Below are 24357 nucleotides of genomic sequence, written 5' to 3'. Positions count from 1 at the left end.
CAAAGGGAAGGGGCAAAACTAGTCGAAACCAGAATAAAAATTTTCTAATTTAGCCACCCTGGATCCCACATCCTATGGCCTAATAGATACGCAATTGAACTCAAAATATTCATTCTGCAAATTTAAAGGAAGCTACTGAGTTATCACTACACAAAGAGAAGAAGTCCCCCTCAAAAGAAAGAAGAAATCCCCCCAAACGAAGAAAAATATGTCCACTGAAATTGAAGAAGCAACTAATGCCGTAAACAACTTGAGCATCAACGACTCCGAACAGCAGCCAAAGGTTCCTACTCACAAGACAGTAATCGACCCTGAAGATACAATCTTCATTGGTAACGTTGCTCATGAATGTACCGAAGACGACTTGAAGCAACTGTTTGTGGAGGAATTCGGGGATGAAGTCAGCGTAGAGATCCCAGTCAAGGAGCACACCGACGGTCATATCCCAGCTAGTAAACATGCATTGGTCAAGTTCCCATTCAAGATTGAATTCGAAGATATCAAGGACAAATACGACACTAATGTTGTTAAGGACAGAGAAATTCATATCAAGAGAGCCAGAACTCCCGGCCAAATGCAAAGAGGTGGTTTCAGAGGTAGAGGCGCCTTCAGAGGCAGAGCTGGGTTTAGAGGCGGTTTGAGAGGCGGTTTCAGAGGCAGAGGTAACTTCAGAGGCAGAGGTGGTGCCAGAGGTGGTTTTAATGGCCAAAAGAAGGAGAAAATTCCATTAGACCAAATGGAAAGATCAAAGGATACTTTATATGTTAATAACGTTCCATTCAAAGCTACTAAAGAGGAAGTGGCAGAGTTCTTCGGTACTAATGCCGACTCCGTCTCTTTACCAATGAGAAAGATGAGAGATCAACATACTGGTAAAATTTTCACCTCTGATTCCGCTAATAGAGGTATGGCATTTGTCACTTTCAATGATGAAAACATCAACATTGATCGTAAAGCTGATGAATTTAAGGGTCAGGTTTTTGGCGACAGAGAATTAACTGTTGACGTTGCCGTTGTTAGACCAGAAAATGATGAAGAAGAAGCTGAACAAGAAACTGGATCTGAAGAAAGACAAGAGTGATTATTTTTATCTTCCACTCCCAAGTTTTTGCTAGAGTTTTGTATTTTTTTGTTCACCTTACCTGCAAAAGAAATATGTATATTTATATATGCGTGTATACCTATATATGATATGTAAAAATAAGACACCAATGTTTTATTCAATTCTTTCCATGACATCATTTCAATCCTTAGGATGTGATTTCTTTCTCATGCTGAAGAGGTTTACATAGCACGGCCCCGAAAAGGGTGCACTTCTGAAAGCTATAAGTGCCTTGCGAATTGCTATTTTCGTACTTGAAAGAGGAAAGGTATAATTATCCACTAGTATATACTAAAGACCAAAACATTTGCTATCATTTCTACCTTCCTGACAAACTCCTAGTAATGAAGTCTATAACCTCGAAGAATGGCGGCGGATCCAGCAATTATCCGGAATAATGACTCGTTTTGGGATACTGACGATTTTACACGATTCGGAAGGACTCAGTTGTTGAACAACTATTTTCCATTGGCAATTATAGTCTCAATTGCCATTTTTGAAACTTACCATTTTTTCACGTCTCGTAACAAGAAACTTACTAAGTCTAACCTAGTGAATGAGTATTTATATGGCTTACCAGAAGAACGTGATGGTAGTGATGAGAGGCTCATACGAAGCCTACATGTCCACACTCAGTACGTTGATGTGAAAGAACAAGGAAGATTTTTACAATCAAGGCATTTTGACGTAAGGGATGTAGATGTCAAGGAATTCGACAGCAAACATCATGGCGGCCTAACTTTTAAGGAAACCTCTACTGTTGACCGTTTGAGAAAGATATTCGAGGTCGTATTAGTGTCATTGCAAGTAGTTGTTCTATTTCTTTTAAAATTAACAAGTTTTGATACTGAATTAGCAAACAAAGACATTTCGATTTTACTTTTACTCTGGGTACTATTACTTTCTCTCACCGGCATAAGAGTTTATAAACATGCAAAGAATCACTGGATAGTCTGCTATGCTTCCTACACAGCTATCTGGCTTTCCACCTGGTTGCCAGTACGCTCGATATATATCGGCAATATCAATGATGTACCCTCACGAACTTTCTACGGCTTTGAATTTACAATAACTTCAATTCTACAACTTATACTGATTACTGCATCAATCAAAGACACTTCTCCCATAATTTATACTAGGAATGGTTATATATCCCCTTCAAAAGAACATACATCATCCATTTTGAGTTTAATCACGTGGAGTTGGATTAATGATTTCATATCGCAGGCTCAAAAGTGCACCATTAAACTAAAGGATGTTTGGGGCCTGTCAATGGAAAATTATTCCATCTTTATTTTGAAAAGGTTCACCAAGAGGAATGTAATCAAAAATGGATTGACTTTGTCGCTATTTGAATTTTTCAAATGGGACTTGTTTATTGAATTGTTATGGGTTTCAGTTAATAGTATTGTTAACCTTTTTCCAACCATCCTAATAAAAGAAGTCCTAGAAATTGTGGATAATCGAGGCCATTCCCCATCATCTATCAACTTGGCGTGGCTCTATGTCGCTGCCATTTTCTTTTGTAGGTTAACAGTAGCAATTTGCAATTCGCAAGGACAATTCATTTCGGATAAGATTTGTTTGAGAGTGAGATCTATTCTTATTAGTGAAATTTATTCAAAAGCCCTACGTAGGAAGTTGTTTACATCACCCAAAGTCAATGACGACAAAGATAGTGCCTCTGCAAACCTCGGTACCGTTATTAATTTGATTTCTATTGACTCATTTAAAGTATCTGAAATCTCAAACTGCATTTATACTACAGTACAGGCCGTTATTATGATACTAATTGTAATAGTATTACTTTTCAAGTTTTTGGGTCTTTCCGCCCTTGCAGGTATCTCAATCATCTTGGTGATGTTTCCATTAAATTTCAAGTTGGCTAGTTTATTGGGTAGATGTCAAGAACTAGCGCTACGATGTACCGACGAAAGAATCTCCAGATTAAATGAGTGCCTGCAGAACATAAGAATTGTAAAATACTTTGCTTGGGAAAATAACATTTCAAATGATATTAAGTCATCAAGGCAAAAGGAACTAAAGTTCTTATTTAGAAAATCTTTGTTATGGGCTGTAAGTTCTTTTCTTTGGTTTGTTACACCAACATTAGTCACAAGTGTTACTTTTGCTGTCTATATATTTGTTCAACAACAAGAATTGAATGCTCCCCTTGCTTTTACTACCTTGTCACTTTTCACTTTATTGAAGACTCCCTTGGATCAATTATCGAATATGCTAAGTTTCATGAATCAATCAAAAGTGTCTTTAGAGAGGATAGTTGAGTTTCTAAACGAGGAGGATACAGCAAAATACAACCAATTAACTGTATCTCCGGATAAAAACAAAATTAAATTCAAAAAGGCAACTTTAGTCTGGAATGAAAACGACAACGACATTAACAAATTCAGATTATGCGATTTGAATATCAATTTCAGAATTGGCAAACTAAATTTAATCTTAGGTTCGACGGGTTCCGGTAAGAGCGCATTGTTAATGGGGTTATTGGGTGAATTGTACCTGCTTAGTGGTTCTATCATTGTTCCAGGTCTAGAACCGCGACATGATATGATCCCTGACCTTAACGGCTTAACTAATTCCTTTGCATACTGTTCACAAAGTGCCTGGCTACTGAATGGCACAGTAAGGAACAATATCATCTTTAATGGCGTTTATGATGAAAATAGATACAAGAACGTAATTGATGCATGTGGACTAAAAAGAGACTTAGAAATTCTACCAGCCGGTGATTCAACAGAAATTGGTGAAAAGGGTATAACATTATCAGGAGGGCAAAAGCAGAGAATTTCTTTGGCAAGAGCGATTTATTCTAATGCCAAACATGTGTTGTTGGACGATTGTTTAAGCGCAGTTGATTCACACACTGCCATATGGATCTACGAAATTTGTATCACAGGACTATTGATGAAAAATAGAACATGTATTTTAGTCACGCACAATATTTCACTAGCCATTAGAAAAGCATACTTTGCAGTTATCTTAGAAAATGGGAAAGTGAAAAGTCAAGGTACTATTACGGAGCTGAAGAATAAGGGAGTTTTCAAAGAAGATTTCGGTCAATTGTCTTATGATGATAACAACACTGAGAAAAACATTAACAGATCAGAATATTTCCAAGAAATTGCCCCACGCATAACGGGGAGCACCACAGAGGACACTGAGGTGAATATAGCTACTAATGGCCAGCTGATAGAAGAAGAACAAAAATCAAACGGCGCCGTAAGTCTAGATGTCTATAAATGGTATTTGGGATATTTTGGGGGTTGGAAAGCTCTAACTACCTTATTCATTCTTTATTTTGCAACTCAACTGCTATTCATCAGTCAAGCTTGGTGGATAAAATATTGGGTGAATAATACCAAAATGTGTATAGAACCTTCCAGTTTCAGTATGGAGGCATCGTTGCTTTCAAAAGGAAAAACCATAGGAAGTTCCAACCCTCCAAAAAATAGACACACAGCTGTTTACTACTTAAGCATGTACTTCTTAATTGGTATTATTCAGGCACTATTGGGTGGAATTAAAACCATGGCAACATTTTTGTCTGGCTTGCAAGCTTCCAAGAAGATCTTCAATAATATGCTAGATTTGGTTCTACATGCTAACATAAGATTTTTCGACGTGACCCCGGTAGGGAGAATCATGAACCGTTTTGCGAAGGACATCGAAGGGGTTGATCAGGAACTGATTCCGTATTTGGAGGTGACCATATTTTGCTTAATTCAATGTCTATCAATTATATTTCTCATAACCATAATTACCCCTCGCTTCTTGGTAGTCGCTGTTGTCGTACTGGTCCTGTATTACTTTGTAGGAAAATGTTATTTGTCAGCTGGCAGGGAATTGAAAAGAATTGATTCAATAACAAAATCTCCTATTTTCCAGTATTTCTCAGAGACTTTGGCAGGCGTTTGCACAATCCGTGCCTTTGGTGACGAGAAAAGATTTATTTTGGAAAACATGGATAAAATAGACCAAAATAATAGGGCCTTCTTTTACTTGTCCGTTGCCGTTAAATGGTTTGCTTTCAGAGTTGACATTATTGGTGCCTTCATTGTTTTAGGATCAGGTTCTTTTATTCTGCTTAATATTGGAGATATTGACTCTAGCCTTGCTGGAATTTCTTTGACTTATTCTATTTTGTTTACAGATGGGGCTTTATGGCTAGTTCGGTTGTATTCAACATTCGAAATGAATATGAACTCTGTGGAGAGATTGAAGGAATATTCTGGCATTGAGCAAGAAAACTATAATGAGAATCACATTCAAGCGCTTCAAAACTCGTTATGGCCTGAGCATGGTAAAATTGAAGTTGACAACTTGTCCTTACGGTATGCATCAAATCTACCCCCCGTAATAAAAAACGTTAGTTTTACAGTGGATCCTCAAACGAAGATCGGAATTGTGGGGCGGACTGGCGCAGGTAAATCTACCATTATTACGGCATTATTCAGATTATTAAAACCAGTAACTGGATGTATAAAAATTGATGGCTATGACATAAGCAAAATTGATCTGGTGACTTTACGCCGCGCCATCACTATCATTCCTCAAGATCCCATTTTATTCACCGGTACAATCAAAAGTAACCTTGATCCGTATGATGAATATGACGAAAGGAGAATTTTTAAGGTGCTTTCGCAAGTAAATTTGATTTCTTCACGTGAACTTGAGGAGACACTCAATAGGGAGGAAAATTTTAGTGGTGTTCATAATAGATTTTTAAACCTTCGAACAGAGATAGTGGAGGGAGGCTTGAACCTGTCTCAAGGTGAAAAACAGTTACTTTTCATTGCAAGGTCACTGTTGCGCGAACCCAAAATCATACTATTGGATGAAGCTACCTCCTCCATTGATTACGATTCTGACCATTTGATCCAAGGTATCATAAGAAACGAGTTCAGTAGAAGCACAATTCTGACCATTGCACATCGTTTGAGGTCTGTTATCGATTACGACAAGGTGCTTGTAATGGATGCCGGTGAAGTAAAAGAATACGATCATCCCTATGAACTGTTGAAAAACGAGCGGAGTATATTTTATAGCATGTGTCGAGACAGCGGAGATCTGCAGCTCTTGAAGCAAATAGCCAAGAGCTCACTCAAATGAGAGAATAGTAAGAATATAAATTTTCTTTTTTCCATTAAAAGGGCAGTGATGAATATTATTGAAAGTGCAGTAGCGGTCTATAGATGCTTATGTAAGAGATATATTAATTTGAGTATGATTTACGGACCCATTCCGTGATAATGAGGCCATCTTGCAAGTACGTAATCTTGGGTAGAAGTTTATAATGGAAAATCTTCGGTAGTATTACAAACTTTGCTAGCCAGAAAAAGAAGCATGCAAGTATCACTAATAATGACATGATTTGATAAGGTGGTAAGAATCCAACTCTGTTCAGGCTGGCATCTGCCAGGAATGGGGCCACCAGCATGTATAACGATAACGTAATAATCGCTAAAACGCCAAAAGTAGGCGCACGAATCTCGGGCGCTTCGTGTTTATGTTTGAACCTCCAAATAAATAACCCAATAGCAACCAAAAGTAGGAAAAACTGATTACCGTAACCATCCATCGAAACTAGATAGTTGAAGGATTCGCCCTCCTTGGGCAATACTAATATCCAGGCAATGGTTATAAAGCCACATAAAGAAATGGCTGGTAAAGGTGCATCGAAGGGCCAATTTTTGGACATATGTGTACTGAACGGTAGATAACCCTCTTTGAAGATTTCTTGATTAACCCTTGATATGCCATAAATAACGACGAGAATATTGGAAGCTGCCGAGATGGCAATGGAAAAAGCAATGAATTTGCCACCAATTTGCGGTCCGAAAAGCTTCGTGAACAACACTGAACCGACAAGGGGACCTGCGTTAACAATTTCCTCATATGTCAAAACTTTCAAGTATGCAATGTTCATCATCGTGTAACAGACAAAGCAAATTATCAATGATAATGGACCTGACACTCTCAACGTCTTGACCGGATTCTTGATTTCTGATGTCACTGTATGGACTGTATCCCAGCCAGAGAAACAAAAAAATGCGCTGATAAAAGCAGTGGCCACGGAAGATACGGACAGTAGAGAGTCCTTCTCAACTTGAGTTATCGGTAGTTCCCAGGCGACCTGATCGGTACTCTTATAGAATATTAAAGTGTATAGTCCAGCGAAGCACATCAGGACAATCATGAGCAACTTCAGACCGCCAAGAGCATTTTGTATGAAGACTCCATGTTTTACAGAGACACCGTGAATAAGGACCGCTAGGACAATAAAGGATATGCTGACGTACTTGGACCAGGAGTCATCCGTAACCCCAAATGCGCTCAGCACGTACTTACCAAATACAATAGAACCTGTTAGGGCGTATCCAGTCAAAATGCTATAACAGGAAAACACCACACTAATCAACAGTTTGGGCTTTTCGAAACTGTGCTCGAGAAAGTTTTTACGCCCTCCAGATTTCGGTATCCATGAACCAAACTCCAGAAAGAGATATAACCCTGCAAATGCAATCATAGCGCTGAAAATCCAAATCGCAAAGTATATCAGCTTATTACCACCTGTATTCAGTAGGATTACACTGGGTACTGCAAATATACCAGATCCCATTATTCTGGAAACAAACAAGACAACAGTAGAAAATACACCCAAATGTCTACCCTGCGGCACTTCCATAAACCTCGCTGTGCGTGTCTTTATCTCCTGCGCTTCCACTGTGTCCATCGAACTGAACGATCCGGAATTCGTAGAACCATATTTTGTGGTAATCTCGCCAACTTCTACATCTATAAAAACATCTTGGGAGGGATTTGTCTTCCCACTATCAAACAGCAATGGTTCCATTTTTATCTTTTTGAGTGACGTACGCCTATCTTTATCTGAGCCACTGCCTCAAAATCAGGATCCGATCATTGTTAAGCATCCTGGTCTTTATATGTGTACTGTTTGCCCCTTGACTCAGGCAGGGTCTGCTAATCTATATCTTTGATTTGTCATAATACAAGCAGCGACGCCACATTTTTTTTCTCGCGATAAAGTCGCGTGACCTTTATTAGTGCGAACTGTGTGAATATTAGAGGAAAGTTGTACCATTTCTACCTCAAATTTGCATTATCAACACTATTGCGACGGAACAATTGTGGCACCAAAAGAACCTGTGGTTTTGATCAGAAAGGCGATTGAGAAAGAAGCCGACTCTTTGCACATGAAATTATCTTATGCATTGTGTGAAAGTCAAGAAAAAGCATCAGGGGGTTGAAACAGCCATTGCCCTTCCATGCCTAGCGTACATCCTCACAGAACGCAAGGGTCGTTTGCAAGGTGATCGCGGAAGTGTTGATGGTTGCAACGAAAGGTAGAGTTGGAGAAACTAAAGGTGAAATTGGAAAGATGCTTGCCGCCGAGCGGTATCCCAAGTCGGAGTGTATGGGTGCGTTGGTGAAGTTGTATTGCATAAGTGATGAAGATTTGCGCTCAAATGGCGTAGATTCATCTTGAGGAATCCAGAAAGCGTAGGACGGGCAGAGCTCGATACAAGATTGGAAGAGTGGGTAGAATGGTGAATTGGCAAACGTTGTTCATGGTCTCGCTGAGGAGGCAGGGCAGTTCCTCTCGTTACAAGTACAAGTTTAATATGGAAGATATTACACATCGGGTGTTCCCTCGTTGTAAACAGGCCTTTAAGAAGACGAATCTAAAGTATGAATATTGCGATATTGGCGGGTCACTGTATAACATTTCGCTTATGAGCCTACAGAAACTGCTACTACGAGATATAAATGCGGCCGATGGCAATGCATTTAAGATTGTTAGAACGGATTTGGTCGAGAAAAAGTCCAATAATAGAATTCAACATTGGGAGCAAATTGCACCTATGTTCGATCATCCGCTAAGTCTTTATGAAATTTCATTAAGCGAGATGAATAAGGAAGAGTTTAGGCCATCGTTTGAGTGGCAACAATTAATAAAGGTACGATCCCCGGATGAAAAGTTTAAGTTGGAACGTGTGATCTGGCCCAAATCTGTATTTTCTAACTTCTGTAGAGGAATAGGCGTCAGGGAAAACACTTATGATAGACTCTTGAAACAAAATAATGGAGAGCTGCCTGTGTTTGTTAACCCTGCTAATGCAAAACCTCTACCTCTTTTCAAGGTTACTGATGAAACAGCAATTGGTGAATTCGATGGTATTGGTATTTTCCCCTACTTTGTAGATGCACACAAGACGTTTTTCGTTACCGAGATAGATAAACTGAAAGCAAAGATAGCATCACCGCTCTGTAACTCCAATGAACGAAAACGGAATGAGAAGGCTAACACGGGTCGTCTACTAGAAAATGAAAAGGGCAAACCGTTTTATCTGGACGCAAAGAATGTCACAAGTCGGGTGGCAGATGGCAACATCACCACTTTGAAACATCTCCTGGAAAGGTCCGTTAGTCACAAAACCCTGTGGAGCAAGCAATCAACCAAGGACAGAACATGTCCCGGAGATGTTTTGAGATCGACAGTGTTATCGAACGATTTTTCTATTCGGCAACTGAGAAATGAGTTCTGTAAAAATTTCATTCTCTACAATATATATACCATTTTACAACGCAATAAAAAAAATACCCGTGACCTCACTCCTGAGACTAATATAACGAACTTCCATTTTGATTGGAAGGTTTGGGATTCGTACATATGGAAGCAGTTTCAAGAGACCGAGTCCATGGAAATACCCGTGGATCAAGTATCCCTGGTCAACTATAGGGTAAAGTACGATCTGTTTCTCGAGGATCTACAAACCTATTCCACATTGGTGATTGCGGAGATGAAATGGAACCAATCTTCCATTTTCCAGAATGATGAAGCCTTCCTATCAAGGTTTGAACATATTGCATTAGTTTTGCAAACAATCCTGACAAAATCTCGAATAATAAAAACTTTCCAACCAAACTTGTACAAGTTTATGCAAGATGACTTGCAATCAACGTTTTTTGAATCAGTAAGTTTCACCGACTCAATAAATGCGACGATCGAGCCCACTTTTGCTAACGAGCAGTCGTTGCAATCGGCCAATGCGTTAAAAAAGTTCGCTAACCAGCTATTATATTTTGAACAAAAAATATACGCCGAGAAATTCCATGTCAGTAGACCCATCCAGCTTCGTCCGTTAACGTTATCAGATAACTACAAGATTGTAATCCTGGATAAACAAAATGCCATGCCCGAAATATTTGAGACGTTACTGAAATTCATGACCCAAATAAAAACATATTTTGTGAAAGATTTAGCGGAGGTGGAGCTCCATGGTCATATGCATTGCATTGATAAAAAAATGCTAGACAAGTCAACGTTCATGTATTTGTACGAATTGAAATACAATGAAACTCTCAAAACGACCCCTCTCCCACAGGAGAAAATCGTAGATAATATCATTGACTTATTATCAAATGATACAGAAAGTTGAGTTGAGGGTAAGAATTATTGTCGCATGTAAATATATACATATATATATATAGAATCAGATATTAGATGTGGTAAAAACTGCACTTAAATCTGCACTTCGTAGGCTCTTTTCATTAAAAAGATAGGTTCATTACTCGACTTCCTAATCCAAACCAATCTATCGATGACGGTATCTGCCACAATGAACTGTCTTATCCCCCAATCGCCGACGTTGTAGATTTCTGGTATTTTTTCCGATAAGTTGGGGAAATACTTCTTATAGAATGATAGGAACTGCGTAACGTCTTCTTTTTCAATAACGATTGAATCACTAACTTCTTTGAACGTTTGTTTTATAAAACTATCCTGCTTACTGGTTTTATCGTTAACCGATTTGACTATCCAGAGCAACAACGCGTCATTGACACAGTCCTTGGTAATTAGGTCTTCGTATTTTATGGCACCAAATATCAATAACAGAGAATTAGCAAAAGTTTTTTCATTCTTGAAAATTGTCTTGAATGACAGAGAGAACTCCTTGTTGGCGTTAAATATCCTCTTCTGCAAAACGGACAATTTTTCGATGGTGGAATTCAGAATTTTTTTATTGTCTTGATAGTATAATTTGATTAATTTGATGATATGAGGGCGTAAATTTTGATTGGAGGAGGTTTTGAGTTTAAAATTCTTATAAAACAGTTGCCTCTGGGACACCACAGAAGAAAGTTGGTCAACACCCTGCAATGCACTCCTTACGGTGGGAGCCTCTTCACATTTCAATTTGCTTAGGTAGGTAAATAGTGCTAGTAAAGTCGAAGGTATCGGTTCAGATGGCTTCAAATTAAACTGCAGGATAGTAGTGTTCCCATCGTCATTAACAGAATTACCTGATTTATTAAAATCTACCGGGATACTTTTAGGTAGGGCAGAGGGAAGCTTTAAAGTTAATCTGGAAAAATCATACTTATTGGACGAGTCCCAAAACCCGTAGTTCAACAAACATTTTTCGTTGGAGATATTGCCATAATTGTTAAAAAGTTCTTCCTGCGCACTAAATGTGGCAGATTGTGACATAAAACAGAGTTCATTGTCTTCATTCATCACCCATTTCACTGGTACGTCGTTTTTGTGATTTAGAAAGTCTACTATCGGGTACAAAAACCCCTCGTTTAGATTAGTACTGTCCGTGTCGGCCCTATTCAAGATAATGCGAGGAAATGCCCTTGAATTAAAGATGCAGTGAGACCAAAGGTACGCTGCAAACGAATTCCATTCTGAAGCTTCTGGTTTATGCAAATTGATGTGTGCGCAAAACTGTTCCAATGGCACTACAGCAGACTTGCCACTGCCCTGGAAAAGAGATAAGAACTGCTTGTCTTGCGCAGCGTGTTCAATGGACAGGGCCTGAAAAAGCTGCCTCCACTCCTCTGCTAGCTTGTTCAAGGTATCTCTCATGGTCAAATACACGTCTGTACCATGCAGGTTTACGACTTCATCGGTGCACCAAAAATATGGCTGTGGGAGATTTAGGGGTAGCACATCCAAATATGGCTTATAAAACGACTTCAGGTGAACAGCATCGGGACCGAATTTCAACTTCGACAAATACAACTGGGTGACAGAACTTAAAAGATTCTTTTCACTGACAGCCTGGGGGAATTCTGACAATGCTTGCTGAGAAGTAATGAGCAAGACTTCGGGTACCCTGACCAAAGCTTGGTCAGGTCTGGGAGAAAAATTCTCGTTCACAAAAGCACTAACACCAGCCTCTTGTGTGATCTTGAAGGAAATCTTCGGATCAATGAAGGCCCCATTATTTTGAGCCCATTCGAGGCAGTTTTGTAAATCAATTTGAGCAACCATCGAGGAGAAAAATGTACTGCACCTAGTTCGTTGCCATCACCGAATGAGTTGACTTCGAAATTCGACGTCTTTTTCTATTTTCTTACTCTTTTCCTTTTTCTCTGTCTTCCCAAAATAGTCAAAGTAAAAAAGAAATTTTTTTTCACTGAGCTCATCGCAGGCACGACCGCCCTAAACGAGAAACTGCAATAATCCAATAGATTAACGGTAGTACATGATAAAACATACGTAATGAAGGCCAGTAAGCGAGCTGCCATCTGTAGTCCATGCTGACTAAGGATACATGCGGTCGGAAACCGTAGCCAATGGACGGTCCCCTTAATAGAACGTAGGCAAGTGGCCACAATAAATCTGCAACTCAATAAAGGCAGCGTTACGAGATGCACCTACGAAAACAAACAACAGGAGCGAACAGAAAAATTCTACTATGGCCATCGCACTTTCAGAAGCTGTTCTATAACGGATCTGCGTGCCTGTATATCCTCGGAGGCCTCAAATGTCTTGTCCTTTTGACTTTCTTTCCTTTTTGGGTTGATAAATTTGTCGAAATGCACCCAAAAAAGCAGGTGTGATTTGTGCGATGAGCCCACATAGTAAGAAAAAAGGTGTCAAGGAAGAAAAGCCAAGCAATCTGAGGTACGGTTCCTATGGCAGTATGATGCAAGATGCACAGAAGTAGAGTCTTGAAGGAAACCGTATATAGGGGGAGTGCGAAATAATGCGACTTATTCTTTTATTTGTAGCTTGGTGTAGATTTCAGTTCATCTAATCTCATTCCTCTCCTTTCTTCTTGCAGGTAGCAACCATTAATACATAGCAAAGAATAGATAGCACATACTTAGAATGGTATCTGTTGGCCCTCACGATAACATTGGTTCGGAAAAGAAGCATGTCCCACTGGACATAGAACAGGAATTGAATCCTGAAGCTCATACAGATTCTCACTCCAGCTCATATGCCCGCGACGATACTCTCCCCCAAATGTCTGGAAAATATGATGCTTTGAGGCAGAACAGAAGCTTGATCATCAAGCAGACCGAAATTATTGGCACTGCCTACAACAAATGGTACTTACAAGCGATTTTGCTATTCAGTGCCTTTGTGTGCGGCTACGGCTATGGACTGGACGGTAACATCCGTTATATATACACCGGTTACGCTACCTCTTCCTACAGTAAACATTCCCTGTTGTCTACTATTAACGTCATCAATGCAGTGGTCAGTGCCGCCTCACAAATTATCTACGCCAGGTTGTCCGATGTATTTGGTAGGCTATACCTTTTCATCAGTGCTGTTATTTTATATGTCGTTGGTACTATCATCCAATCCCAGGCTTATGATGTTCAGAGATACGCTGCGGGTGCCATTTTCTACAATGCCGGCTATGTGGGTGTCATCTTGATTCTTTTGATTATTCTGTCCGACTTTTCATCTTTGAAATGGAGACTGCTCTATCAATTTGCCCCCACTTGGCCCTTCATCATTAACACTTGGATTGCTGGTAACATTACTTCTAGGGCTAACCCTGTCGTGAACTGGTCTTGGGATGTCGGGATGTGGGCCTTCATCTTCCCTCTGTCGTGCATCCCAATCGTGTTATGCATGTTACACATGCAGTGGAGGGCCGGCAAGACTCCTGAATGGCAGGAATTGAAAGGACAAAAATCATACTATCAAGAACACGGCCTCATGAAAATTCTAGAACAGTTGTTCTGGAAGTTGGATGTCATTGGCGTCCTCTTGATGGGCTGTTCTCTGGGCTGTATCTTGGTCCCGTTGACTTTGGCCGGTGGTGTCAAAACCACTTGGAATGATTCGAGGTTGATCGGTCCCTTTGTTCTTGGCTTTGTATTGATTCCGATCTTATGGGTCTGGGAATATAGCTATGCTAGAGATCCAATTCTTCCATATAAGCTGGTCAAAGATAGGGGCGTCTGGTCTTCAATGGGAATATCTTTCCTGATTGATTTCATTTACTATATGGCTGCTGACTATTTGTATACGGTGATGATTGTTGCTGTCAATGAATCTATCAAATCAGCTACCAGAATCTCCACATTATCTTCCTTTGTCTCTGTTGTGGCTTCTCCATTTTTTGGTTTATTGATGACAAGATGTACCAGGTTGAAACCGTTTATCATGTCCGGCTGTTCACTATGGATGTTAGCCATGGGTCTATTGTACCGTTTCAGAGGTGGCAGTGAATCGCATTCAGGTATCATTGGTGCATTATGTGTTTGGGGTGTGGGTACTACATTATTCACCTACCCAGTTACCGTCTCTGTGCAATCTGCTGTGTCGCACGAAAACTTGGCCACAGTCACTGCTCTAAACTATACCATGTATAGAATCGGATCTGCTGTTGGTTCTGCTGTTTCTGGTGCCATCTGGACCCAGACTTTGTACAAACAAATTTTAAAGCGAATGGGTGATGTGGCTTTAGCCGCGTCTGCTTATGATTCCCCGTATGTTTTCATTGAAACGTATACTTGGGGCACTCCACAAAGAGTTGCTCTGATGGGTGCTTATAAATATGTTCAGAGACTGGAAACCATTGTCGCTTTAGTATTCTGCGTGCCATTGATTGCACTCTCCTTATGCTTAAGAGATCCCAGGCTAACCGATACAGTTGCTGTAGAAAACATTAAAGACGGCGAATATGTCGACACCAAGGACAGCGACCCCATCTTGGAGTGGTTCGAAAAAATCCCATCGAAGTTTACTTCCAAACAGGATTAAGTTTGACTTGTGTTGCGTGATTACTCGATACCCCCCCCCCTCTCGCCATGAAGACCAGGACAAAAATAAGATAGTTGATCCATTTTTCTTTTTCACTAATTAGTAATTATAATGCGTCTGTTCTTTTCATATTTCCTTTGAATTTACGATCATATATGTATATGTGCATGGATGATGCAGAACTCTACTTAGTAGTACATAAAAGGGCATCTTTGTATTTTCTGTTCTGTGTTTACAAGATACTTTGACGAGTTGTCTCAGCACATGTTCCTCCACCAATGGAAAATGAATGCCTCAAGTCGATGTTCTGAGGCATCTTCCACTTCAAAATTAGTCAACAGGAGCGCTTAAGCAAGAGTTATAGACGCAAGCATAAATGCTGAGAGGCAACCCCAGATCAGTCATATTGCACTTTCTCAAGAAACGATTGCGCTTGGAGTCTATTCGTCGCTCTTTGTTCTTCATCGACGAACTTACGGGTCTAGTAAAATGAAACGGTATCTTTTCTCTTGGCGTAGTAAAAAAGACCGCGACGTTTCATTGATAATTAGGAATGATGAGAAAAATGTTTCAATAAATGCTGAGACTTGTCGCGTGTGCTTGCGCATTATCTCATAGGCATCGACTACTACCTCATTATTTCAACAAGAAAAAGAAATTAAATGCATGCATATCAAACATTTAAATGACTACCATATGGGTATTCGCGTCTTGCCTTCCGAATTCATTGAACAGAAAAATGCCAGTTTCACTGAATGCAATTTAAAAGCCTCCTCATAATGGAGAAAAGTTAGAATTGTTCCCTTAAGTGGCAATTTGTAATGATTACTTGGCATGCCCATCTTCATAGCTACGTAGCAAGTATGAAGCTTACTGAACATTCTTTCCTTGAGTGTCGCACTTGCTAATCTAATGAACACTGACACTCTTAAAAGGGGCCGTTTAGGGTGAAAGAATCTTTAGCATTTTTCCAGATTGCCTGCCCGTAATAATTTCCCAGTTTTCATTCCCTGTAAAACTAACTAAAGCCTTTTACAGGACAAAAGAGGAAAATCAACGTGAACAGAGGAACGTTCCTCCTTCTATATTTAGACAATGCCCAATATTCTCCGATTAATATTATAAAAAAAGGAAATTCCGGCATCTTGATTTGCAATTTATTCGCTATATGTAGGTAACTCTCTGAAATAAAGTTTCCAAAGCGGTAGAAATGATAGATAGAGTTAGCATATAAATGAAAAATGTATCACCTTCATTTTCCTACATTTTTAATGTTCCTTTTATCATTGTACGGCATTTGTGTGGGCTACAATATTGATAACGCATCTACTCCCCATTGGGAAATATCAAAAAAAAAAAAGAAATTAGGCTCTTTCTTTACCACGATCTCCTCTCCGGGGTGAAAAAAAAACCTTAAGTGAGCTCTTTATTTTGCTTGGCTAAGAACATCTCGTAGACAGTGGCGAGCTGCGAGGTTTTCCAGACGTTGGAAAAAACATTCTCAACCATTAATTAGTTTGTGTAATCTTAACTCGCACAGCCCAATAGCAAGGTGAATGGAGAAATGTAAGGTGGCAATCAAAATATTTCTCAGAGGAAATAACATCAACATGTCGACCACACTTGTGCAGTGCATCTGCGCCCCTATTTTGTAGAGAAGAGTTCATTTTAAGTTACTGGAAATTACTTTTTATTAGCTCGAGAAAACAAATTATTTTTTAATCCTGTAAGAGCATGTAGTTATGGGATAGGTATTTTCATTCAATTAGAAGAAAATGATTCGAATGAAAAGCCCCGCCCCACTTCTAAAAAGAATTTTGTCGTTTCATTTTCGGCTTATGGCATCTTTCTACGGCTTGATGTTCAAAACACTTTGCCTCCTTTACTGTAGCATATTGTTAAAGAGATATTCTCACATTCTATTCGGTCACAGACTTTGATTATGGCCAATCAATATTTCAGGGAACTATGTAATAACCCACCACGGCATTCTACAAAAGATATTTAGGGTGTGTTGCGAAGATTTGCTTTTTAGTTTTATTACTCGAGCCAAATTTTCATATCGAGATACCGTGCCTTAAACAATCAACAAGCCGTGTTTTGAATCATCTTGATCTTTCGCTTGCCTATTTTTCCCCTCTTCACCATCGCTTGAATTAGTATCTTGTAATTCAAGAATAATCAAGAGTAAGGCCATATCCTCTGGCTTTGCAGTTCCTGTAAAAGAGCTTGTGCTGAGACATTGAAGCATTATCCCAATGTATTGAGCAAATAATTACTTTTAAAGGCACATGTAGGGGCTGCGAACTTCGGATTCAACATAAATTAATAATGCTATGCAATAAATGTGTAGCACAAAATAAAACAGCAAGAAAATAGCCTAGCGCGGACCCATGTGGTAAATCTTGGCCGACCAAATTTTTCTTTTTCATATGCTAATTAACGATGTATACATTAGACAATGCAAGCTGAGTATTAGTACGCATTCAGATGGAAAAATTAATACAAACGGACAGAAGTAAACAAACCTAAAAATTCTTCATATTAAAAGGCAAAAGATAATAAAGTCTAATGGAAAAAGGGTAGATTCTAACGCGCTTTGTTGAAAATGCACAGGCACAAAGAGGAATTTCCTTTTCAAATAACTCTCAAAATTTACAAAGAAATAACCTTTCAAGGGCGTTCAAAAGCATACTGAGGAATATTAATGACGTCGAGTTAGCGAACCTGTGTCGAATTCTTTATTTTTCAGATCTTAATTGTTATTCTAAGCCCGAAGTGGGATTGTGAGTCTCTTTCACCGCATTCCCTTATTGCCTGCGCTCTTATCAGAATTCTAAATAGTAGAAAGAAAATGCGTAGATATGACAGAACACTCCAAAACGAGACATTCATTTGGAGAAATCTGCCTCCTGAAACAGTTGGGTCCGTCTCAAGTATTATTGAAAGTGGTGATTGTCAGCGACATTTGGAATATCTTTCTGTTCTTCTCTATAGCGATCGAAAAAGCATAAATATTCTTAATACAACTGTGTTGACAAAATATTTGCCTTACCTTGTATTGCCTACTTGTACATATACAAAGTATCAAGAGCGAGTTGTGTCTGCTCCGCATTCAGCAAGGTTAATATCTTGTTCTCCTTTGAAAAACTGTGTTTTATCTCAAAAAATCCGGAAATTAATTTCACCTTCTATGTTATTTGAATTCAACAATAAGATAGCTCGCCAAGACCTTTTCATATAATCGTCATACTTTTAGTGTCCCATGTGGATTCAGCATCATTCCAATAGTTAGAGTTACATAAATCTTGTGATGAAACGTAATTCTGCACTTGGGCTGATAGATAAAGTGACACTCACTGGAACATGCAAAACATTCATAATTTGATCACGTGCAAATCTCCTTTTTAGAGACCAACAACCTAAAAATTCTTCTTCTGATTTTCAATTAGGTCATTGACTTGTCGTGCGGTTATGGAAACTACCATTACGCTGGCAGAGTTATCAATTTTTTTCTCAATATCATTCTGCTATGCCTTGGCGTTTATACAACTTTTCAAAGGGTGATTCAAAATCAAGTTCTAAAGACTCCAGATTTTCCTTTTATTTTGGTTCATAATCAAGTTTAGTGACAATGGTCCTTACGTAATCATAATGCAAAAAGAAAAGAATGTAAATAAACGCTTCCGCTCTAATTCAATAAAATCCTACCGAAAATTATCAGCATAGGTAGAGCAATAACAGAAAATCAATAGTGAAAATTTGGTACCTTCCAGGGTAGATATTGTGGACCGCACCGATATGCTGGTCACCATTAAGCCATTATCACCACTTGACCCGATGCTGCCATTCCCTATAATTCTCTCCATAATTATTGCAATAATATATCATTAGTAGAGGTTATCAATTTACCCACGGAATTGGTTCTGCAATATTGCATTTTGTTCCATTGGTGCCTTGCCTCTTTATCGCATAGTTTTCGACCTTCCTATTAATGAGGTACTTATCAATTCCTAAGAGCAGTGTCACTGTGACAAAAATATACTTCTTCCAGGAGAGTCTGGGGAAGAAAGTCTTGTGAAGCTAGCCTTTGTGTTACGATTACGCAATGCTTTACCATGGCTTCAAATAATTTTGAACTACCCCTGGAAGTAACTTTTTTTTGTATGATAACAATGGCAAGCAAGCAATTGCTGGAACATTTGTTAGAACTTCCAGTTTCATTAATTTTGGCAAGTAGAGCGAGAATACTCAAACCATGTTACGTATCAAACAATAGGATTCAGGTATTGACTCACCACAAGATTGCCTATGGATCAATGAATAATACAGTGTATAAATACTTATACAAATGTACAGCTCGATTGCTAAATTCAGTTAAAGTATCATCTTGAACTTCGCCAACTTGAAGGCGCCAAAAAAAAGAAAGAGGAAGAACATGCTGATATCACCTGATCAAACAAGTGGCCCAGTGGCTTGATACTCTCTAGTGTAGCCCCAATAGCTGCACCAACCTAAAAAAAATTCATTCCTTCCTTTTTCTGAGCAACACTCGTAATCGGCAACATGGTATGTTTACTGGTTTCCTTCGTGGGTACTACAGCCAACATGAATGAAACCCTTCTGCGATATACGCATGATAAACGCAAACATATCATCGGCTTGTTTTATTGCCATACTTCTCTATAATCAACACATATTGCTACAGTAGAGAGACTAATTAGTTCACATACAGTGATAAATTTATCATCGAATCGCTCATTGCTATTCGGCTTGACCTTACCAACAGCGCTTTGAGCATTAAAAGTAAGAGCTATCAGTATTCATAACAGCTGCTCATCACAGCAAGCTGACTGTACTTCCTTGATATATGGCCGCAGTTCGACAATTGATGAATTGATCGACGCAAATTGTTTGGGTACTGATGAAGTGCAGAAGAACCGCCTGAAGAAATGCTCACAATCGGTGGCATTCAAAAAAAAGTCCTCAGAGCTCCGAGCTTTCTGCTCAAACAAGTACACATTCATGCTCTTCGCAATGTTATCCCAAGCACTGACATTAGACTTCTTATGCTCACTTATAATGTCCGATAAATACCGCATTTTGTGTTCCACTTTCAATGATTGGAATCTTGAATTGTCAAACAGTGCCATGTACTCAATCATCAGACAGGAGGAAACTGCACCGAAAAATAAGAAATGAGGTAACATTAACCTCGGTATACAGAAAAAACAGATCAAATAAGCGATGGCGAATACTAGGAAGCGAGGGTTTTTTATGGTTGTCATTTTCAAAACTGAGATAAGCTTGGAAAGATAGGGCCGTTTAGGGAGTTTTATGTTTTCTTGCTCAATATTCCATGAAAATCCTTCACAATTCATCAAATTCCATTGTCTATCTAATTTTCTATAATAAACCTTTATAGCCTCTTCGACAAAAGGTAATGAATTCCCGAATGCCTTGAGTATTGCATCATCGTCCTTTCCTGAAGAAAACGGCTCTAGAATGGTTGTTCTGAATGCTTCTTGGCAGCTCAAACCATCAAAGAAAAAGTATTCAGTATTCCAAAGTCTATTTTCATGCATGAAAGAATTGAAATTTGCTGCAGTAGCTTCCCAATCATCGACATGTATACCTGGACTACTCTTAATGATTTCTTTAGAAAATTGGGTAAACTGCTTCGACAAAGCATGTTCATGAAATGTCATTGGAGTGAGAGGTGAGAGCACTGGCCCTAGAAACATAAACGCAGTAACTAGGTATGGATAAATCCAATTACTGGAGATTTTCCACCATACTGTAAGTGGCAACCACGATAGTAACCAGATACGAAAGGCAAGGGACTTGAAAATCTCATAGCAAGACCAAGTGAACCTATTTCTGAAAATGTTTTTAGCCAAGACAGTCTTTTGGGATTCTAGAGAGCCAAAGAATAACGAACCTATAACCTTCTCGTATCCAGCTTTGGTATCTCTCATATTGATGTTGATGTGGTTGTTTAGAAGATCTGTTACTTAAAATCGGTTGCCTTATTATATAGTTCGAAGACCGTCTTTTTCTGCCAAGAAAAAAAGAACACCAAAAACGCGCATTAGGCTACAATTGATGGTTTAGTTGAGATTATGATAGATCAACAAGTGGGAGCATGGTAAAGAGTTATAGTTTACTATATTTATTGGGCTTAACCTTTCACATCACTTCCTGCAAAGAGTAGGTACAGCAAAAGGGTAAAAAATTATGACTAACTAAGATTTATGAAATAACAGGTCCAAGAACGGCCAAATCGTCTTCAGTGTGGAATGCTATAGAGCATGAAAAGATCACCATGATTATATGAAAGAAAATGAAAGAGGAATTGGATTGTGCTGTCTAATGAAGTAGCCGGATCTGTTGGTTTTATTTCTCGAAAGGACGATGGTTTCAGCTGCTTTTTTCAATGATTGCGGGTCTAATGACCTTGTCTGTTATTCAAGCGTTACATTGTGAGCGTGATTCTTGAAACAGTTTACTCAATTTTTGCAAAGAAGTTCCGCTAACCTAAATTTGCCTGAGCACGATAAAGAGGCGTTCGACATATCTAGTATCAAACAACGAAGAACTTCATTTGGCTCCTCTGTTATGTAAATTGCTCTACAAAAACTACCGCGTGATACAAAACCTATAAAGTCACTAGAAATCTTGTTGTATAGAGTCGAATATGCCTCTATCCAATACTGAGCGTTGCTTCCTTGTAACCAATGAAGTCTTTTGTCATGTAGCTGTCATATTCAGAATCGAATACTTTGTGCATTAAAAAAGGCCTGAGGGTTTACTTTGCGGAAATGGACAAACAGCAGAACTAATCAACACTGGGAAGGCTTGGAGTTCCTGTTAAACTGCAAAAGTTTAGCTTTCAAAGGAGAGTTGCCGTTTTAACTTGGTCTGGGTTATTCAAAATCGTTACTTCCTGGGGGCATATTCCATGCGAAAAGAAGTTGCTCCCACATTCCTGGGACGCCGAAGAAAGTACGGCAAGCAGCATTATGCCGAGCACCGAAGCTATGTGGAAGTCAAGTCGGAAGTCAGAAAGTACGACAAATAGCATTCATAAACTATTGGATCACACGGAATACGGACAAAAGATCCCGTAAAACAGAAAAATCCAGCGTGTAAACTGGGGATTTGAGTCCATACATTGGCTTATCAGCAGTTTTGGTGCTATTGCAAAAAATGGCAAACCCTATAGGTACGATTCACAACACATGCCATTTGGAGGAAGTGAAAGCTGCTTGCTACCTTCCGTGGCAACCGTTTAGCTCATATGAATCTGGGCTTAGACGATGGGCCTCTGAACGAGGGTCCAAACTGAACTCGGATCTTCTATTTGGCCGAAAAAGGAAATATAGCAGGCACGGAAAAGGGTTTTTTAAGGTACCCCGGCTCCCCTATAATTGGCATCCTTCTTTGGTGCATACGAGAGAATATGGAAAATGCAAAACGTGCCTTCATATACGAAAGCTGTGGAAGAGGTCGTTCAAGGACAGGCGCACCTCCATAGTGACAATGAATATGGGTTTGAGAGGTAAGATGAGAAGGAGTACGCGATGAAACGTGAGCGTTCACTAATTCGTTTGGGTAGCAACAAACTGGTCAAAGAAATCGTATAAATAGAGCAGCTCTGATCATCTATCTTTGAGAATATGCCTTCATTCTTCTCTTTCTAGTTAAGCCTATATCAGCACTAAAGAAACAATCGAAAACAAACAAATACAATGGTCAAATTAACTTCAATCGCTGCTGGTGTCGCCGCTCTAGCTGCAGGTGCCTCTGCCACCACCACCCTAGCTCAATCCGACGAAAGAGTCAACTTGGTTGAATTGGGTGTCTACGTTTCTGATATCAGAGCTCACTTGGCCCAATACTACTTGTTCCAAGCCGCCCACCCAACTGAAACCTACCCAGTTGAAGTTGCTCAAGCTGTCTTCAACTATGGTGACTTCACCACGATGTTGACCGGTATTGCTCCAGACCAAGTGACCAGAATGATCACTGGTGTCCCATGGTACTCCACCAGATTGAGACCAGCCATCTCTAGTGCTTTGTCTAAGGATGGTATTTACACCATTGCTAAATAGGTAACATGCTTTTACGAATGAAATCCTACGGACATTAGGAAGGAATGAAAATTAAAAAAATATGATTTGACGGTGTATATAGTTGAATATGTGTATATTAATATTATAAACCTCTCGATCAATTATGTTATTTTTGAAACGGCGGCGGAATGGATTACGGAATGAGATTGTGTAAAGTTCATTTCGTGAATGCCATTTACTGAGTAACCAAAGGGATAGTATATGTTATGAGGTACAAAAGGGGTATAGATGGATAATGTAAATGAAATAATGATTAGTAAAGATTATAGAAGATTAAAAATGACTGGTGAATATTTTATGAAAAGTGAAAAATTGTTAGAAAATATAAAATGGAGAGACTTATTATAGGAAAAATGAGAGTAATGATATTATATGGTAGCGCTATATAAGTATGTTATATTCTATAGCGTCCGTGTGCGTATGTAGTTGTATTATAGTGTAGTGCATGGAATGGAGATACTGGGACCTAGAAGTTGGACCGAGGTGATATTTATTTATGTTCCTGTGACGGGTGAGTAATATGCGGAGAATATATAAGAAGAAAGGAGATAACGAGTAGAGGAAGAGTATGATGATGAATAATGGAATTTGAGTAGGGGTTAAAGTGATTGGATTAATTTATGTAGCATCCGTGCGCGTATGTGCTGGTATTTATGTTCAGAAGATATTGAGAATACTGTAATGGCGGTTTATTGAAATGATGATATTGTGTATTCTATATTTACGATAATGTGCTGATAGGTAAAGTATTTATATATTGGTGCGTTTACGTTAGTATTTATATGTTAGTGTACTTATAGCTGTAGTATGGCAGGTGGAGTGCAGCTAGTAGAGTCAATGTCAGTGAATATGTAAAAGAGCAATATGAGTAGCCTAATGTAGAGAGTAGAGGGCATGGGGGTGATGTGATGGTGGTGATTGTATTGTATATATTAGTTATGTTAACAATGGCGTAATGCAGAAGCTGATGTATAGTCAAGGTGTTAGAGTATTGAAGTACTGAGTACAGTTGTATGGTCCACAAGGATAAGTGATTAGTTGTGGATAGTTAGGTGTGA

The 24357-nt window shown here is 39.1% G+C and overlaps 8 protein-coding genes across 8 annotated transcripts; 5 read left to right on the top strand and 3 right to left on the bottom strand.

Moving 5' to 3' along the window:
- Positions 1–208: 208 nt before the first annotated feature.
- On the top strand, positions 209–1081 carry SBP1 (Sbp1p; the record flags this gene model as incomplete). The annotated part of the gene is made up of 1 exon (XM_056228334.1): positions 209–1081. One exon carries the CDS (start codon positions 209–211, stop codon positions 1079–1081), a length of 873 nt encoding a protein of 290 aa, XP_056088066.1.
- A 387-nt stretch (positions 1082–1468) lies between these two features.
- VMR1 (putative ATP-binding cassette multidrug transporter VMR1) lies at positions 1469–6232 on the top strand (the record flags this gene model as incomplete). The annotated part of the gene is made up of 1 exon (XM_056228333.1): positions 1469–6232. One exon carries the CDS (start codon positions 1469–1471, stop codon positions 6230–6232), a length of 4764 nt encoding a protein of 1587 aa, XP_056088065.1.
- A 103-nt stretch (positions 6233–6335) lies between these two features.
- Positions 6336–7976, bottom strand: MUP3 (Mup3p; the record flags this gene model as incomplete). Its single annotated transcript, XM_056228332.1, has 1 exon — positions 6336–7976. One exon carries the CDS (start codon positions 7974–7976, stop codon positions 6336–6338), a length of 1641 nt encoding a protein of 546 aa, XP_056088064.1.
- Positions 7977–8688: 712 nt separating this feature from the next.
- CBP2 (Cbp2p) lies at positions 8689–10584 on the top strand (the record flags this gene model as incomplete). The annotated part of the gene is made up of 1 exon (XM_056228331.1): positions 8689–10584. The coding sequence occupies one exon, from the start codon at positions 8689–8691 to the stop codon at positions 10582–10584; it is 1896 nt and encodes a 631-aa protein (XP_056088063.1).
- An 83-nt stretch (positions 10585–10667) lies between these two features.
- Positions 10668–12425, bottom strand: EFM1 (protein-lysine N-methyltransferase; the record flags this gene model as incomplete). Its single annotated transcript, XM_056228330.1, has 1 exon — positions 10668–12425. One exon carries the CDS (start codon positions 12423–12425, stop codon positions 10668–10670), a length of 1758 nt encoding a protein of 585 aa, XP_056088062.1.
- Positions 12426–13268: 843 nt separating this feature from the next.
- On the top strand, positions 13269–15164 carry ARN1 (siderophore transporter; the record flags this gene model as incomplete). The annotated part of the gene is made up of 1 exon (XM_056228329.1): positions 13269–15164. One exon carries the CDS (start codon positions 13269–13271, stop codon positions 15162–15164), a length of 1896 nt encoding a protein of 631 aa, XP_056088061.1.
- Positions 15165–19987: 4823 nt separating this feature from the next.
- Positions 19988–21142, bottom strand: SKDI08G0020 (uncharacterized protein; the record flags this gene model as incomplete). Its single annotated transcript, XM_056228328.1, has 1 exon — positions 19988–21142. The coding sequence occupies one exon, from the start codon at positions 21140–21142 to the stop codon at positions 19988–19990; it is 1155 nt and encodes a 384-aa protein (XP_056088060.1).
- Positions 21143–22915: 1773 nt separating this feature from the next.
- On the top strand, positions 22916–23278 carry SKDI08G0010 (SRP1/TIP1 family protein; the record flags this gene model as incomplete). Its single annotated transcript, XM_056228327.1, has 1 exon — positions 22916–23278. The coding sequence occupies one exon, from the start codon at positions 22916–22918 to the stop codon at positions 23276–23278; it is 363 nt and encodes a 120-aa protein (XP_056088059.1).
- Positions 23279–24357: the final 1079 nt, after the last annotated feature.

This window comes from Saccharomyces kudriavzevii, assembly GCF_947243775.1.
Source record: "Saccharomyces kudriavzevii IFO 1802 strain IFO1802 genome assembly, chromosome: 8".
Taxonomy (NCBI): domain Eukaryota; kingdom Fungi; phylum Ascomycota; class Saccharomycetes; order Saccharomycetales; family Saccharomycetaceae; genus Saccharomyces; species Saccharomyces kudriavzevii.
This window is presented reverse-complemented; position numbering and strand designations above follow the sequence as displayed.